The sequence below is a fragment of the Fukomys damarensis genome, unplaced genomic scaffold, assembly GCF_012274545.1.
Source record: "Fukomys damarensis isolate Sample0158 unplaced genomic scaffold, DMR_v1.0_HiC HiC_scaffold_23, whole genome shotgun sequence".
NCBI classification, from domain to species: domain Eukaryota; kingdom Metazoa; phylum Chordata; class Mammalia; order Rodentia; family Bathyergidae; genus Fukomys; species Fukomys damarensis.
Window position 1 is genome coordinate 58,783,414 of NW_022900935.1, and position 17,074 is coordinate 58,800,487.

The window sequence follows — 17,074 nt, forward strand, 5'->3', positions numbered from 1 at the left end:
TGTGGCCTGCCCCCCCCCCCGATCCCCCCTTCCACACCCCCGCCTGCCACATGCCCTTCTTCTCCCCAGATTAAGGCTGTGCCTTTCCAAGAGCCAAGTAAAGAGCTCAGGGTGGCAATAAGCTAGCTTGGGTTCCAGGAAGACAAAAGGGGCAGAATGAGCACCAAAGGGACCAGAAAATCATGAATAAATGTGCTGAGCCGGAAACTTTCTCGTGCCTAATTAGGAATTTGTTCTGCCATCTGTTGAAATGAGGCCGGGGAGATCGCAGGCCCCCAAGCTCTCCCAAGGAGGAGCCTCAGGCCAGCCCCCTTACGCTGCCAGAATGGGACTAACGGGTTAAGAGACTTTGCAAATAGCCCCGCGTCCAGAGAAAACGTCAGAATGTAAATGACAAGTGTCCTTGTTGATTCTGCTGTGCCCCCAAATAAGTCTGGGGATACCAGGCTGGTCAGTTTGGTGTCCCCAGCAAGTGAGAGAGAGAGAGCATTAGCAGCTCGGGTGCCTGGCCAGCCTCTTGGTCTCTCTGTGAGCTCCCCCAGGCAGCTACTCCAGGTCTGAGCAGAGGCCTCTGGCGTGGTGATGGGTGCTACACCTCCAAGTTATCAAAGTTATCATACTGCACCCCTCACCCTGTTCCTTTGATGTGGGTCAGGTGATGTCTGTGCCGAATGAGAAAACAAGCCCCATCGAGCAGCTTAAAGCTGCCATGGGAGCCACAGTGAGCATTGCCATCATTGTCAACTCAGCTAACTGTCACATCCCGAGAGAAGCCTCACAGCGAGCGTCTCTAGAGACCGGCCAGCGGGTTGGGGACACAACCTCAGCCGCGACTGGAAACAGGGGTGGTGCAAGGTGTCCGTACTAGGTACCCGCGCTGAGATCTGCACAGCCTCGCCTCACCCCCACTGTGTTCCTTGGTGCACACGGGGAAGGGGGCCCTCTACCCCAGCCTCCACCCCCACCACCTTCAGGGAAGCTCAGCCTCCAGGAAATGAGAAACAAGCCATCTCCTGGGGGTCAGGGGCTCCTTTAGAGCCCCTAGCTCTATCAGCAGCAAGTGGACCAGGACAAAGGAAAGGTAGCCAGAGCACCGTCCTTCGTGCCCACAGGTCCAGCAGCCGTGGCCTCAGATCCTGAGCCTTATGCATGCAGACCTATGCCAGTCAGCTGTTCCCACCCTGGATGCCCAGTGTGTGGGGCTCTCGGCCTGGAAGAGGCCACAGAGGCATCATTACTTCAGTCCCTTTACATACATTCCCCCAGGCTCATGCAGACAGCTCCCGCTTGGGGACCTGAACAGCTGGCTCGGCTCAGGGTGCCCATTCGGTGTTACTAAAACCCGATTCTTTCTAATAAAGGCTGCTGTGGAGCACAGCCGCCCTGCTCAGGTCTGTGCTGTTGGGGACCCACAGGGCTCCCTCCCCGCTGTTTGTGGATTCAGAGCAGACACCGAGCGTTCTTCTGTCTCTGTGTTCCCCTCAAAGTGGGTCAGACACCGTCCTCTCCGTGGAGAAGCTGGAGCCTGCCACGCTGCTCAGCCCTGGCTCCCCACCCCACCCCCAAGGGCCCCAGATTGTTTTCCAAGCCCCAGGAAAAGGTGGGACCTGGGAGTGGTGGGAGGCAAAGTGGAGGTCCCAGGAGGAGACTGTCACCTGGGAACAGCAGGCTCTCTGGTTGTTACCTGTGCCCCTGTCCATGTCTGGTTTCTGTGGGGGCTCCTCCCAGTGGGACAGCTCCGATCTGTCACCACCAGCAGCCGGGGGTCCTGTGAGCCATAGCCATCTGTTGCTCTCTGCCGCCAGCTGCCGTTTGAATTCTTTCACAGCCACTCAACTGGTGCCTCTTGGGGGTCCAGGAAGGACCCTGCCACCCCACTGCAGGTGGGCTGTCCCCCATCCCTCTCACAAGCAGCCAGCCCTCCCATGTCTGCAGTTGTACCCGCCAGCTTTTGGGCAGCTCTCCAGGGTTATCCAGGACTCCCTCCTCCGAGAAACCTGGACATGTGTTTCACTTTGCTCTTAATTCAAGTCTTGCTTTTCTAGACATGCTCTCTGCAATCGCAGAGGTCCATTTACAGAAGAGAAAGCCAGAGTTTCTGTGCTGAGGCTGTTGGGTTAGGGGGCACTTAATTGACCTTTGCCAGCTGCATGCAGGCAGATCACGCTCCGTCAGGATCAGCAGGACCAACCGGAACGCGCCACTGGGCGCCGCTCCTGCTCCTGCAGCCATACCTCCCCTCTTGAGCAGCCCTGGTCAGCAGCTCTGACCTGTGTGCGGCCGAGACATGTGCCGATCTGGCCACCAGATGGGGGCTCCTGTTCTGCCCAGGAGCCCTGCGCACACTGATGCGGCAAGGGAGAATAAGCCCCAGGTCACCTGTGCACAGCATGGGTCAAGGTGCCTGGCCCAGTGGTGTTACAGGCCTGGCTTCAGTGAAGGACGGGGCCTCTCAAGGGGCCCCAGGCAGCCTGGTGGTCACACCTGCAGAGATGCACTGTGAGCCACAGCAGCTCCAGAGCTCCAGCACTCATACTGAGACTGGGATCCAGACGTCCTTGTCTTGGTATCACCTGTCCTCCTTCACCTCCTCCTCCTCCTCCACCTCCTCCTCTTCCTCCGTCTTCTCTGCTTCCTGGGCTTTCTCCGTATCTAGCTGGCTTCTCAAGAGGAAGGGGCCAAGCATCTTTCAGGGGAAGAAAGTGACCATGTCTGAAATTTTATGTTTTCAGTCTCCAGAAAGGAGATGAATCGTCCAGCAGCAGAGGCCCCAGCTCTGACTTCCCCATGGTTACAAACTGAGCTGCTCTGACAGCTTAGAAATGAAAAATTAAGACTGGGCCTCCCAGGCAGCACCTGGGTGCTCCAAGAGTGTCTTGAATTCCTGCTGAGACTTCGTCTCAGGAAGGCTGGACCAACTCCAGAGAGAGCACATGCCCAGGCACCACGGGGGACACCAGGCCTTGTGTGTCTTTGGGAACCCTGGGAGGGGCCCGAGTGAGAACTGTGGATCATTTTGGCCCACAGAACCCCAAAGGTGCCGAGGGCTCCAGAGAAGGATTCTGACATTGGCTCAACCCAGTGGGAGGGTGAGGTCACCGGTGTGACCCCGACCCCCCACTTTAAGACAGGCAGCCAAGGACTTGGGGCTGACAGGGTGTTTTGGCTCAGGAAGTGAGGCTTTGAGATGATGAGAAGGCCCGGCTCGTCTCTGAGCAGTTGCCATGGACCACACTGCCCACATCTGTCACTGCGCCTGCTTGTTTTCTTGCCTCAGCACCCTGATGCCATCACCTTTTTTTTTTGTTCTGTTCTGTTTTGCTTTGTTTTGTCTTGGTTTGGTTTGATTTCATTTTTCATTTTCGTTTTTAAAGTCGGGGTCTCGCTATGTAGTCCAGGCCCAGCCTTGAACGCACACTCCTCTACCTCAGCCTCCAAGGATCACAGGGCTGGGGTTACAGGCATGCATCACTGTACCCAGCTCTGTCATTTCCATTTTTAAAGGCAATGTAACAGTTCACGCTAAGATCGCACTCCTAAAGGAGTCATCCCTGGGCTCAGTGACACGAGCTTATAATCCTAGCTAGTCGGGAAGCTGAGGCAGGAGGGTCTCATCTGAGGCCAATCTGAACAATTTAGCAAAACCCTGTCTCAGAATGAAAAAGGGCTGGGGAAGGGCCAGGGATTTAGCTTTGTGGTGCCGTACCTGCCTCACAAGTGCAAAGTCCTGAGTTTGATCCCTGGTACGAGAAAATGGGGAGGGCTGGGAATGTAGCTCAGTAGTAGAGTGCCCCTAGATTTGATCCCCAATACTGAAAACAGGAAAAGAAAAAGGAAGAAAGGAAGGGAGGGAAGGGAAGATAAAAGGAAAAGGAAGTCAGGAGTTGAAGCCAGTATAACTTGAGAACTTGAACTTGTTTGGGGAAAAAAAAAATAACCCTCCTTTCCTTTGGCCTCCAAGACATGACGACTTCCCAGGCTTCACTCTCATTTCCACCTGCAGGTGCCTGTCTGCCCCTCCTATCTCTTATTTTTCAGTTATTTGTCCTGATTATTTAAGGGACAAACGCCCAGTCACCTGTTCCTGTGTCAGTGCTGAGAAACTGTGTGGTCTTCAGGGGTTCTCAGCCCAAGCTGATGTTACCCAGTCAGCCACACCCAGCCCTCCCGCCGACCCAGCTTAAGGCAGAGACAGATCTGTGCCCCTGCACTCTATGAGGGCCAAGCCGCTGGGAAGGACAGAGCTGGTGCCAAGTCCTTCCCCAGGTCCAGCTTGCTGCCTGAGCGCCAGTACCTGAGCTGGTGACGGGCACACACGGCCATTTCTTATCCTTAGTCTTGGCATGTTGATTCTCTGCTCAGAGAAGAGAGCACCATCCCCCCGACAGCCACCGTGACAGATGGGCCTCCTTTCATGTGTGCCAGGGCTGGAGCCAGAGCCACGAACAGGGCTTGGAGAACAGCATGAGGTCTGTCCCCTGCTTCGGGGACACCAGGGGCCAGGGTCAGAGGTGAGAGCTGAGGGGACAGCTCTCCAGTAAGCAAGCTTGTAGGAAGGCTGGGCCTCAGATGCTGGGAAGCGGTTGGTTGGATTTCCCCAGGTTTGGGACAGGACCCCGTGGGAAAGGAGGGTCTTATGATCTGTCAGACCGGATCCAACACAGAAAGGCAAGGGCTTATTGGACCTGCCTTGGGAAGAGTATCCACGGCCTGCCTTGAGGAGGGAGTGGTGAACCAGGAGCTGTAGACAAAAGCATGTATATTACGGAGTGCTTGTCGGACTCCTCGGAAGTCAGCATCCGAGCTCTGGGGCTGCTCAGGAAACGAGGTTCAGGAGGGATGTGAGTGTTTGTTTATTGGCCTCAGCCTCTTATAAGTCAGCATCGCCTTTGGCAGGTGATCAGAAGGGTGCTCTCTCTGCTAAGGAGAAGGCCCTGAGGACAGGCATACAGTTCCCATGGTAAAAAGAAGGGGTGTGGGGTCTCCGGAGAGCAGCGCTTCTCATCACTTTAGGGAGTGATGGCTCCGCTGAACCTTGTGAGAATGGATCCTGATGTGCGATGCCATCGCGACCACCGCACTCAGAGTTGCTGCCCTCTGGGGTGTGGCAGCCGCTGTTAACAGGAAGCCACAGCTTTCCTTACCTCATCTGGACACCCAGAACTGGGTGTGTTTCTGCCCAAGGATGGAAGCCATCCCGGTCTTGGGGTAGGCAGGCAGCCCTCGTGTGAATTTTACTGTCACCCTGCTGTCTCCAGAAAGGGAAGGGAGACGCCTCCTCTGACCGAGCTGCTGCTCAGCCCCCGGATCTGCGCCTGGTTTTGTCTCAGCTCCCAGGATGATGACTTGCCTTCCACACCTGTGTTTCTCCCTCCCTCCCAAGGGGAGAGCTGCGCCTCAGGGTGAATCAGTATGGCCAGGGCCCCTTGTGGAAGTTAGATCAGCTATCGGAAGTCTGCACGCAAGCACTGTACAGCGTCACATGGACTTAGTGGCCTGGACACTGGGGGGAGACCTGGGAGGGGCACCTGACTCCTTGTCACTGCCCTGCAGTGAGCTCCTCCCCTAAAGCAAGAGCAGGTTGAGGCCACCTTGGACTCGGAGAGTGGAACAGCGGAGAAAGGTCCTTGCGGTCCCTTCTGACGGGCTCTCCTCCATGACCCCCTACAGGTGATCTCCTGCCCTCTGGCTTGGACATGCCCCCCCCATGACATCATCCATCCTGAGCTAATATGACCATTAGCCAGTTCTTGGTTTGCTCTGTGTCTTCCACGGTTGTGTCTCTGGGCTGTAGTTCCCAGGAGGAAGGAGCCCATGGCTGTCTTCATGAGCTGTCCCCAGGTGACCAGAATAGTGCCAGCGCCCAGCTGGCATGCAGTACATCTTTGTTGAATGGATGGGATGAGCGAGTGGGTGGTTCTGATTGAGCCTCGGGTTACGCAGAACCAGCACAGCTGTCTCTACACAGCCTGCTACTCATCAGGTACTGGACGTCTCCTGCCCCCTCGTCACCCTCCAGCTGAGCCTGCCCAGGCCCAGCCGTCCTCATGTGACCTGACGTCAGGCCTCACCAGCTTCTCCCCTCTGCGTCCTCCCTGGCTCCTCACTTCTCCTCACCTCCTGGAGTGTGACTTTCAGTGTGGAATGCAGGTAGATGTGGTAGGGCAGAGAACTAGGAGGATCAGCCTTGCCCTCAAGGGACTGCTGGCCCTGCTCCGGGATGGACCCTGACACATCTGCTGGGGGAGCCCAGCATGTCTGGGGATCACTCAGTGCTCTGTCCCATCTCCACGTCCCTTTGTGCCTCCAAGCTGGGCACGAGTTGGTGTGGTGTGGGCAACGGAGTACCAGGCACTAATGTGCGCTCAGCCACTCCCCCTGCTGCGCCTTGGGCGGTGTCTGTCGCTCAGAGCCTGTCATCCTTATTTCACCTTGATTTATGACCAGACCTGATGAGTTTTTGGAGCAGCTGTCTCCTAGGGACAGTGTGATCAATCTAGGAGATAGCTGAGCCCTGCTTCTCCCACAACCAGGGGAGGGAGGCGACAGGGAAAGGGATAAGGTGCTAGGGGTAGTGGGGTTAGGCCCGTGCCCCTGTGTCAGGACCCCTGCAGGTCCACAGCTCCCGCCCTCTCCCTTCCTGTCCCTTTTCTCTCTCCATCCAGCAGAATCCGGGGTAAGGGTGAGGGTGTACAGGCTTCCTTGGAACGTGCCTGTTTGGAGGTCAGGCCAGAGCACCTCCTGTCCTCTCCACACCCCAGGGACAGCCAGTGCTGCTTGCCGTGTGCCTTTGTGGGGAAGCCGAAGGGTCTGCCTCTGCTCGGTTGGCTGGGGTCACTCTGAGTCCTCACCAGCCTTTCTACCCGACGCAGAGCAGATGTTGTGGCCTTATTCTCCTAAACCCGCCCTCTCTGCCGAGCCTGTCCCCTCCAAGTCCTTATCCCAGTTCCTCCAGTCCATAAAGTGGACATTTTTCAACAACCCTGGAATTACTCCAACAATTCTTTTTGCTCCTGGATGGTTGCAGGCATCAAGCCTGCAAGGGAAGATTTTGGAAATAGACTTTTTGATGAGAACTGAGAGAACCCATTGGGAGCCTAATCTAGGTAGTAGCATTAATCAAAAGATTGTAAGATAAACCGGGCATGGTGGCTCACGCTTATAATCCCAGCACTCAGGAGGCTGAGGCAGGAAGATCTCTATGAGTTCGAGACCAGCCTGGGCTACATAGTGAGTTCCAGGTCCGTCTCAACTACATAGCGAGACCCTGTCTCAAAGCAAAAACCAAACAGATTGTCAGATACTTTTTTTTTTTTTTTTTGAGAGTCTCCTTGTATAGCCCTGGCTGGCCTCAAACTTGTGGTCCTCCTGCCCTGGCTTCCCAAGTGCTGTGATTACAGATGTGCCACCACCACAGCTGAAGTGTATCTTAGCACCCGTAGCTATGGCCTTGTAGGCCATCCTAAAAGTTCTAGAAGATAGCCTGTTGGGGAAGGAATTGGCAAGGAGACTCACATAGAGACTAGCTGAATGGAAGTAAAATAATAAAAAGTTTATTTTGCCAGCAAAGGTCAAAAAGGCAGTGCCAGTGATCAGCCTCAAATTGGGTTGCAGCTTCCTCTTTTATAGGTTTTACAATTATGTTCTCATTCAGGTGGTTACATTTCATCTCCTCAGTTCACATTACCCATGTACAAATTACAGTAACCAGACAGTTCACTTTAACCCAGACGTAACAATTCCTTGTAGTCAGGGAGTGTACCGTAAGATTCTTCTAGCTCTCTACTCTAGTGCACAGGATGGGGGTGTTCAGGGTTAGGGATGAGGCCGGATGTCCCACTTCATGGTCAGTGCTTCCAGTGTCTGGTTTTTTTGTTTTTTGGTTTTTGGTTTTTTGTTTTTTTTTTTTGGTACTGGAGATTGAACTCGGGTCTTTGCGCTTGCAAGGCAGGCCACCGAACCGCTGAGCTAAATCCCCAGCCCCTCAGTGTCTGTTAATTTTGAACTAAATGAAGCAGATTGCTGTTAGAGACAGCAGAAAACATAAAAATCCCCACCCTCAGTGTCTGTTAATTTTGAACTAAATGAAGCAGATTGCTGTTAGAGACAGCAGAAGTCATTGTACATTTTCCTAACATTTTGTAAGTTTTTAGATGATTTATAAAAGTTCTCTGTATCAATCCCACATCATCACTGACATAAACGACGCAGCCCCCTACAGCAGCTATTTTGGAGGACCCCTGCTTTCTGTTGGGGGCTGCATAGGCTGTGTGTTTTATAAAGCCAGTTTCATTGCTCTGGAAGCTTACTTCCTAACTTGGCAATAAAAAACACCCCAGTCAGGGCTGTCCAGAAAGCCTCCCTGAACAAGCAAGTCAGTTTCCACCTGTATCTCCTCCAACTTCTCGGAGATTTAGGGCTGAGGAGGAAGGTAGACAGAGAAGCACTAGCTGGCATCCTGGCTGAACGCTGTAATGGAGGTGTGAGCATCTGGACAGCCAGCTCCTCCCTGCCTTCTTGCTCACAGGACCCAGAGGTCAAGCAGCAGAGAGACAGCTCGAGGATTTCCCCGCTGGTCTCTTCCCAAATCTGTGTCGGCTTTGCCAAGGTCCTGCAGCAGGGCCATGAGTGGTAGGGGCAGAGCAGCGTATGAATCTTGCCTTCCAGCAGCTGCCCCCTTAGCCTGGGCTGAGTGCCCTACCTACAGTGACACTACTGCCTGCTTCAGCCTCCAAGATATCTGGCAACCTGGTAGCCCTGGCCCCGCTCAGTGGCTTTGTAACCCCTCCTGGCACCCAAGACTCCCCTCCCAGTTAGCCTTTGCCCATTTTCCCACATCTTGCAGGCCAGGTCTTCCTCACAGACCTCTGCCAAGCACAGCCCTCCTGCAGCCTCCCCAGGAATCTCTGGGATGAGCCACACTGCCCAGGGCCTAGGCTAAGACTCAAGGACCTGGGTCGCTGCTTCCCCTTGACTAGCCAGGAAGATTTGTGACGCCCTGGAGCGACAGGAGTGGTGGGATGGAGCGGGCCGTGAAGGGTGCAAACAAATCATCTTTTTTATTGGCAATTTTCACAGGGCTGTTCCCTCGCTCCCCTCCTATCCCAGACCGTGGCAGGCAGTTCTGATTAAAAGTAATACATGATTCTGCCCTGTTCTCCATTGTCATTGTGGGACAATATCAGCCTGGCTTCCTGTGGGTCCTAGCAGAATGACCTCTTCCTGCTATGTTGGGGCCTAAAGGAGACAGAGGAGGTCCCCCGCCTCCCCCCTGTGGGGGGGAGCCCTGAGTCTCTGCTGCTGGGGCTGTCAGGAGCTGCATGCTGGGCTCTGCTGACCAAGAAGTGTCACATCTTCCCATGGCTTTATCTCAGGGACTAGGGCACAGGCTGGAGGGGCTGTGAGATCTCCTCTGAACAGAGACAGCAGGGGTTTGTAAACTCCAGAATGGAGACAGGACACCAGTGGTCTCTGTGTGTGCTGAGTAGCTAACAGTGACAGTTCCGGGTAAGCAAGGTAGCAGATACAGAGGCCAGAGAGCCACAGATGGTCTAGAAGTCCCACCTCCTCCGACTGCAAGGGACTCTTGTCCATAGGACTCAGCTCCTCCTGAACTCCGCTTGGTGCACGCAGCCTGCTGTTTCACTCAGCCACCTTCGGGGAGCACATCCTGGAGGACAGCCTGGCGGGCTGGTATCCAGGTGGCGGGCCCAAGAAGAAGGCTGTTCTACGAGCCAGCCCCATCTCTATCCACAGCGGAAGCCTGCCTGCTCTGAGTAATGTCACAGGCCCTCTTCTGCTTCTGCAACAAATCCTGTGTCTCCTAACTTCCATCGGGCCCAGGAGAACAGAACCAGGTGCCATTAGCCTCCAGCCTTGGTGGCAGCAGCTCAGGACTCCACAGTCCTCAGCGCTGCCCCTCGGCACCATTTCTTCCCCGGAGTGGCCAGTGGCCACTTCCTGCCTGCTACAGTCCTGGGCATGCTCCTCTGCACAGCATTCCTGCCTTTTTGCCTTCAGCAGATCTAGCACATGCTCTCGGCCCAGGAGGACACCTCCTTCCAAGTGCTCTGTGCTTTTCTGCCCTCTGCCGCCCACCAGCACCCAAACATCTTTTAAACCAAGGGACGGGGGGGAGCATTCATGCAGACCCAGGAGCTGGCAGAGCCTTCAAGAGAGCCCCTGGGGCTGGGGATGGGGAGCTGGTAGTGCTGGCTAGGGCTGGTTCACCCTGCAGATCACCCCAGCACCTCCCTGCTCTGGAACATGCCCAGACTCCGCCTCCACGGAAGGAGGGCGAGTCGGACACGGAGAGGGATGCATGGGACCTTTGTTAAGTTCAGCAGCCATTGTTGAGCTGCCCAAGAACATGGCTTTGGGAATGCACAAAACTACATGTAAAGATTCTTTCTCACATGGCTCCTGGCCCCCCACACTGGAAACTGAGACTGGGTGATTCCGTCCCCACTGGCTGACTGCCCTGTCTTGTTTTCCAGCTTTCGCCATCATGATCGTACTGGCCCTGGTCCGAATTGGGAAGGGCCAAGGTGAGGGGCACCCGGCCCTGGCCGACTTCTCAGGGGTCCGGAACCTGTTTGGGGTGTGCGTCTACTCCTTTATGTGCCAGCACTCCCTGCCATCCCTTGTCACCCCCATCTCCTCCAAGCGCCACCTCACGCGCCTGGTGTTTCTGGACTACGTGCTGATCCTGGCCTTCTACGGCCTCCTGTCCTTCACTGCCATCTTCTGCTTCCGTGGTGACAGCCTCATGGACATGTACACGCTCAACTTTGCTCAGTGTGATGTCGTAGGCCTGGCTGCCGTCCGCTTCTTCCTGGGCCTCTTCCCTGTCTTCACCATCAGCACCAACTTCCCCATCATCGCCGTGACCCTGCGCAACAACTGGAAGACGCTTTTCCACCGCGAGGGCGGCACGTACCCATGGGTGGTGGACCGCGTGGTGTTCCCCACCATCACCCTGGTGCCCCCTGTGCTGGTGGCCTTCTGCACCCATGACCTGGAGTCCCTGGTGGGCATCACAGGAGCCTACGCGGGTACGGGTATCCAGTACGTCATCCCTGCCTTCCTGGTGTACCTCTGCCGCAAGGACACTCAGCTGGCCTTCGGCTACGGGACCGTCAACAAGCACAGGTCCCCATTCCGCCACACATTCTGGGTGGGCTTCGTGCTGCTCTGGGCTTTCTCCTGCTTCTTCTTCGTCACAGCCAACATCGTCCTCAGCGAGACCAAGCTCTGATGGCAGGACAGGCCTGGCGATGAGAGGGCTGGGGGCAAGATTTAGTTGCCAAGAGGCCTTCATGGGCAGGCGAGGCAGGGACTCTCAAGGGCCCTCCTCAGCTGGGGCTCTCCGCCAGGACTCCGCCTGATCTGCACCTGGCCTTGCCCGCTGGGGTAGCATGTGGCTGCTCCCGGAATCGCAAAGGTACCCCCACCCCATGGTACTCTCTGCCCCTACCCCTGGAGGCAGGCTCCTCTGTGGTGGGAGAAGCAGTGCTGGTACTGCCGCTATTTATACCTCCTCCCTCCGCAGCCCCTCCTGCACCCTTGCCTGTCCACTAGCATCTGCTGCCTCTTCAGGGGCCAATCCCAGGCCATAGCCATCCTAACTCAGCCTGCCTGTGACAGGCAGGGCCCACCTTCCTGCCGGGCCTAGGGATAAGCCTGGCTAGCCCCAGTGACAAGAAGAAGTGGTGTTCATTGGCGTCAGGGTCCCCAGACCTGAGCTGTGAGGGCCCTTGCTGTGGGTGCCAGCTCTGGGCGGCAGAAGATGGAACATGCCTTCCGCAGGGCACACAGCAGCCCAGCTCACCGCCATGCTCTACTGTAACACTAAGGTGGCCCCCTTGGAGTCCGGCTGTGAGTGCTCGGTGGTCACTCTGTTCCTGGATGCTGTGGGCTGGATAGAGCACCTGCCACCACTTCCACGGCAGGAGGCCAGGCTCCCAGTCCCCTCTTACTCTCAGTCACGCGTGCACCCGCTGGGCCAGCCACTTTGGAAAGCGACTCCAGCGAACTGCATTTTCCACGTGCCTTCTGCTCCAGGCCTGGCGGTCTTCCTGACCCTGGCTTTCCCCAGCACTGGGCCTGATCCCGTCCGTCCTGGAGCCCAGAGCAGCTTGTCTCAGAGCTGCTTCTGGGGAACCTGGGGGCGCCAGCCCCTGCCCCTCCCTCTTGATTTCAGTGCCTTGCTCACCGCCCCCTCCCTTCTGTGTCTCGCCATCTTTAAAGTTTGGGCAGTGTGATGATGCTGGGTGTCGTAGGGTCCTGGGCAATGTGCAGGAGTTACAGAGAATGGGGTGCTGCACTCCTCCATCTCTGGCCTGGCATCCCCGCCTCTGAGAGTCCCGGGTCACAGTTGGCCTCAGTCTGCTTTGTCACCACTGTTGCCTACCTGTAGTTCTCGCAGCTTTCCTCACATGTCATCAGCTTGTGAAAAGAAACGCCCCTTCTGTGTCTGCCATGGTGGCACCTTCCCAGGAGGCCTTGCCCCGGAGTGTACCAAGAGGCCAGCACCATGGCAGCGAAGCCAGGAATGACAAAGACCTGTGGGTCGCCCTGTGCTTGGGCTTTCCCTGAAGCTTCCCCGGCTGTTTTCTGAGAACTCAATTAAAACACCTGTACTTACCCTTCTCCAATTATACTCCCTCTTGGTTAAGGACAAAGCAAATTAAGCCATCCTGCTGCCCCGGGCTCCAAACCAAATTTTGGATGCAAATTTATTGGCATCATAAAGCCCAGGTTGATTTATGTGACAATCTGGAGCCACACACAGCAGTTGAGTCTGGTGGCTGTGTTCCCTCCACCTCCAAGCTGGAGTTGCCCCAGCCCCGGAGGGAGTTGGCCCAAGGTGACCGCATGGCTGATGCCAAGCTGGGGCCCTCCCCACTACCACTGTCTGGTTCCTTTGTTCCTCTATCTCCACCTGCTGTCCTTGAGGTCACCTTTTTCTACACCACCAGGCCTCTGCCACTGATAGCCAGGTAGGCTGGAGAAAATAGAAAACCCTAATAGCTAGATATTAGGGTGACGCTCACTATGGACATTAGACCTAGTCGGCTACAAGTTTTTCTGTCAACTTCGTGAGGTGGGCAGGTTAGGGCATGATTTCCATTTGCAGAGGGGCCTGGGGATCAGTGATGGCAGAGGATGCCAGCCCAGCGGGCCCCAGGCTCAGGAGTCTGAGGAGAAGACATTAGAGAAGACATTGCATCCTCCAGCAGTGTCGCCCACCTGGACTAGGCCCTGAGGGCTGGCAAGGTCAAGGTGGGAGTGGCGTTCTGCATTTTGCTCCCTGCGGAAGCACCAAGCCCAGCTGAGCCCTAGAGCCTGGTGCCAACTGGAGCCCTGGCTGTTCTTCCCCCGAGGCCTGGAGATGGGGCAGATGGCAGGTGACAGGCTGGGAGGCACTGCTGAGTGCTGGAAGGTGTTTGTGGGCACAGGGCCAGGCCCCAGGCCGCACAGCTGTGCTCACCAAACAGGGCAAGGAGCAGCCTCGGCAACAGGCTGATGCCAGAGCTTCTCTGCCTCCCGAGAAATCAGCACAGGGAGAGTGACTGGCAGTGCCAGGCCCAGGGAGGTAAAAGGCTGAGCCTCCAGCCTGCCCGGAATCAGTACCAAACAAGGCTCACTCCTATCGAGGGCCACAGAAAAGCTGGCTCTTAGAGACCGGGTCCAGGCTGCAGGAGAGCCCTGCCGTCTCCTCCTTCGGGCCGGCAGTGTCGACAGCGCACTGAAGAAGTAGCCTGTAAGGAGGGCATGCTGTATGCCGGGCGCGGCCTGCGCAAGCCTCCAGGGTCTCTTCTTCCTTCGTGAAGTGGGGCCACAGCACCTGTGCGCCTGACATACATGGGAATTCAAGGACTGAGCTTAGTGCATGGCACGCAAGAGCTCAATAAAGCTGTTTACTGGTGCTTATCTCCCGTCACTGGCCAGCCATGACTGTACTTGTAGCCCAGGACCTAGGACTCAATGAAGACTCCAGACACCTAAGTGATTTCATAGTCTCCAAATAAGAGGGGAATTGCAGCCACTGCCTGCTTCACTTCACAAGCAGGAAACTAATCAGAATTCAGGGGCTAGAAGGCTTTTGGAAAATGTGGATTGGCTGTAGTTCCCCAAACCCTTGGGAACTTGGACACCCCTCCCCTTTGAAAGAGCAAGCCAGAGCCAGGCATTGTGGTGCACACCTGTAATCCCAGCTAACTCAGGAGACTGACAGAAGGGTCATAAATTCAACACCCGCCCAGACAATTTAGTGAGGCCCTGTCTCGAAATCATAAAGGGCTAAGGACATAGCAGTCAGTGGTACAGTGCCCCTGTGTTCAATTCCCAACACGGGTGGCAGAGCAGGCCAAAGCAGGAGAGGCTGGGTCCAGGTAGAGGACATCATGCTGGCCCTTTTCTGACCTCTACCCCCTCTCCCCCAACCTAGCTCCTTGGGAAAAGCTGGAGCAGACACAAGATTTTGGCTAAAAGATGAGAGAAAAGAGCTAGGGGAGTAGCAGCAGGGAACCTGCTAAGACTATAAGATTATCCTACTGCCAGGGTAGTGCAGGGTCTCTCCCAGTGTCCTGCCAAAACAAACAATACCCTGGGTGCCCTGTTCTTCAGGCCCTTTAGGATGCTTTCACATCCATGACATCGCTTCCTTCTCCCCTGCTAGGCTCTCTGCCCCCCTCAGAGATTCAGGCTAGCCAGAGTGCCGTCTCTCTGGGAAGAAAGCCAGGACGCTCCGTCTCTGAACCACATCGGTGCCCTTCTTGCCTCTCCTTTGCCCAGGCTCGCCCCTCCCATCTATTCCTAGAGAAGGAACAAGGCAGCCGGCGCCTGGCCCAGTGAGAAGAAGCTGCAGTAGGCTCAGCTCCATATTGGGCTCTTAATTAGCTTTCCAGGGCTTGGTTATTAATTATCTTGGGCAGCAAGCGGAGCAGCCTAGACCTCATGACTCCTCCCAACCTCACCTGCTGCAGCTTCGCCCCAGAGCTGCCCTGCAAACCTGGCTCAGGGAGGATAAGGGCCTCAGGTTGAGGGCCTAGTGGCCAGCACTTAATCCTGCCATACTGTGACTGTGCCCAAGGTCAAGCTCCCTTCCAGAGCAGTGACCTCAGTGCTCACCAGGACTCTCACTCCCCACCTGTTGGGGAGCCTCTGATCCTGAACTTTGCTCCAGCCAAGAAAATTCATATGACCAAAAAGGTGAACTTGACTGCGATGGATGGGAGCCACCAGTTCTTGGGTCCATCAGACTCACCATGAATAGAGGTATAGCCCATACCACCATTTCATCCTCAAACTAAAGCATAAAAGTCCAGTTCTCATGACCTTCTGCTGAAAGGGGCTCCCAGCTTCTTGGGCACCAGCAAGGAGCTGTGGGAGAGGGCACTGGCCAGAGACTCCAGTGGTCTTTGCATTCAGCCCTCCTTCCCCTCGTCTATGTCACATGGAATTAATATCCACTCAGCTTTACCCCAACCTCCAGGGGGACCAGGCCTCAGCCTTACACCCTCAGCAGCTGGGGAAGGGTCTGACAATCACCGATGCACCTGTGGGTGTGGACTGGATGACCACACACAAGCCTCCTCACTTCACAGTTACCGTGGGGGACAGATTAGTTGCACACGTGAAAACATTGTGCACGTAAGCTAGAACTATCTTGTGGGCTGGTGCAGGGCCAGTGCCATGTGACAGCAAAAGAAGATTGGCCAGGAGCCCCGGCGGGAGGTCAGAGGGTTGAAACGATGGGTGGATTCTCCCTCCTGAGAAGTCCTGGCACCAGTGAGGCTGAGCTCACCCAACCCTAATGCTGCTTGGCAAAAATCCAGAGTCCCCTGGGCAAATGCAGCCAGTCAGGGCACAGGCCAGTCCCGCAGGCTCCCCACAGCAGACCTTCTACAGCCATTCCCACCTCGACAGTGGCAGGCTCCCAGAAGGTCCCTGGCAGGGAGTCACAGCCACAGCCACAGCACAAGCCTCCTTTTTGTAGGAGACTTGAGTGATGAACACCACGCCCAGGCTGAGCAAAAAAAAAAAAAAGTCACATCCAGCACTGGGGTGGGTGAACTGGCACTGAGTACCAAGTGGCTTCTGCTGCCTGGAGCGCCTTCCTCAGCTTCACCTCCCCACATCCCTCCCTCACACTCTTGAGTCTGTGTCTCCCCCAGAGGGACAGCTGGCCCACCTGGGATACTCCCATGATGCTCCTGGTGCCTACAGGCTATGGTGCCCCCTCTGGGGTGCAGAATGAGGCAGCCAGGACCAGTGATTGTAAAAGGCCAGTTTAATGTCCCAGAGGAAATTCCAGCTAGATGGAGGAAGAGGCAGGACGGTCTTGCCCCAACCCCAAGTTCCAGCCTCCACTTCCCCGGGCCAAGGCCACAGCAGCCGTGAGCAGGGACTGGCTCACATCAGGGCAGGAGCACCCTCCAGGGTCCTAGTCCTTCTCGCAGTGACTCAGGCTGGGTGGGCAGGACTTCTTATGATTATGGAGACAGCAATGGCCCAGCCCACTCTACGACCTGAGCCTACTGAGGTCATTTTGGTGGCTGTGGAACCATCGCCTGCCAATGGGATCCTGTGGCCGGGATTTCACAGTACAAGCCATAAGAGACCCAACTTGCCTGCCCCCTACCCTTGGCAGTGCCAGGCAGAGAATCCAGAGCAGCAGGAACAGGAGCACCTGGCACCTCACACTTCTGACTCCAGGCTGGAGATCCGCCTCCAGGTGCAAGGATCCTGGAAGCCTTGTGTGCCGTAGGCTCCCCTGCTGACCTCTTCCAACACCCCACTGTCCCTGTAGCCTGTGCTCAGCCCCTTGGTCCTGCCCCTGTGCGCTGGAGGGCCCCAGGCCTCAGTGAGCCAGGGACTTTGGCTGGCACAGGGTGGGAAGTGAGGGCAGACGTCCCCCCAGCAAAACGGTAGGTGGGCATGGGTGTGCAGGCAGATGTGCTGCCTAGGCTGCCAGGCCCAGGCCCCGGCGGGCACGCCCTCCCAGCAGCCCTCCCGGTGGGACAAGAACCGCATGGACTGTGCCTGTGCCGAGAGCCTGCAGGTCGGC

At 56.2% G+C, this 17,074-nt stretch overlaps 2 protein-coding genes across 3 annotated transcripts in view; one reads left to right on the forward strand and one right to left on the reverse strand.

Annotated features, from left to right (window-relative positions):
* Nucleotides 1–13,969, forward strand: part of Tmem104 (transmembrane protein 104) — a 49,266-nt gene extending 35,297 nt beyond the window's left edge. The window contains exon 10 of one of the 2 annotated variants that reach the window (XM_010630741.3): nt 10,497–13,969. In XM_010630741.3, the coding sequence (XP_010629043.1) occupies nt 10,497–11,257 (761 nt within the window). In that variant the 3' untranslated portion in view covers nt 11,258–13,969. The remainder of the gene's footprint in view (nt 1–10,496) is intronic. The other variant, XM_010630740.3, reaches the window with a different exon arrangement.
* LOC104866634 (glutamate receptor ionotropic, NMDA 2C) overlaps nt 13,652–17,074 on the reverse strand; it is a 10,461-nt gene continuing 7,038 nt past the window's right edge. The window contains exons 12-13 of the mRNA XM_033767421.1: nt 14,982–15,016; nt 13,652–13,750 (exon numbers count right to left, since the gene is read on the reverse strand). Coding sequence (XP_033623312.1) covers nt 13,652–13,750; nt 14,982–15,016 — 134 coding nt within the window. The remainder of the gene's footprint in view (nt 13,751–14,981; nt 15,017–17,074) is intronic.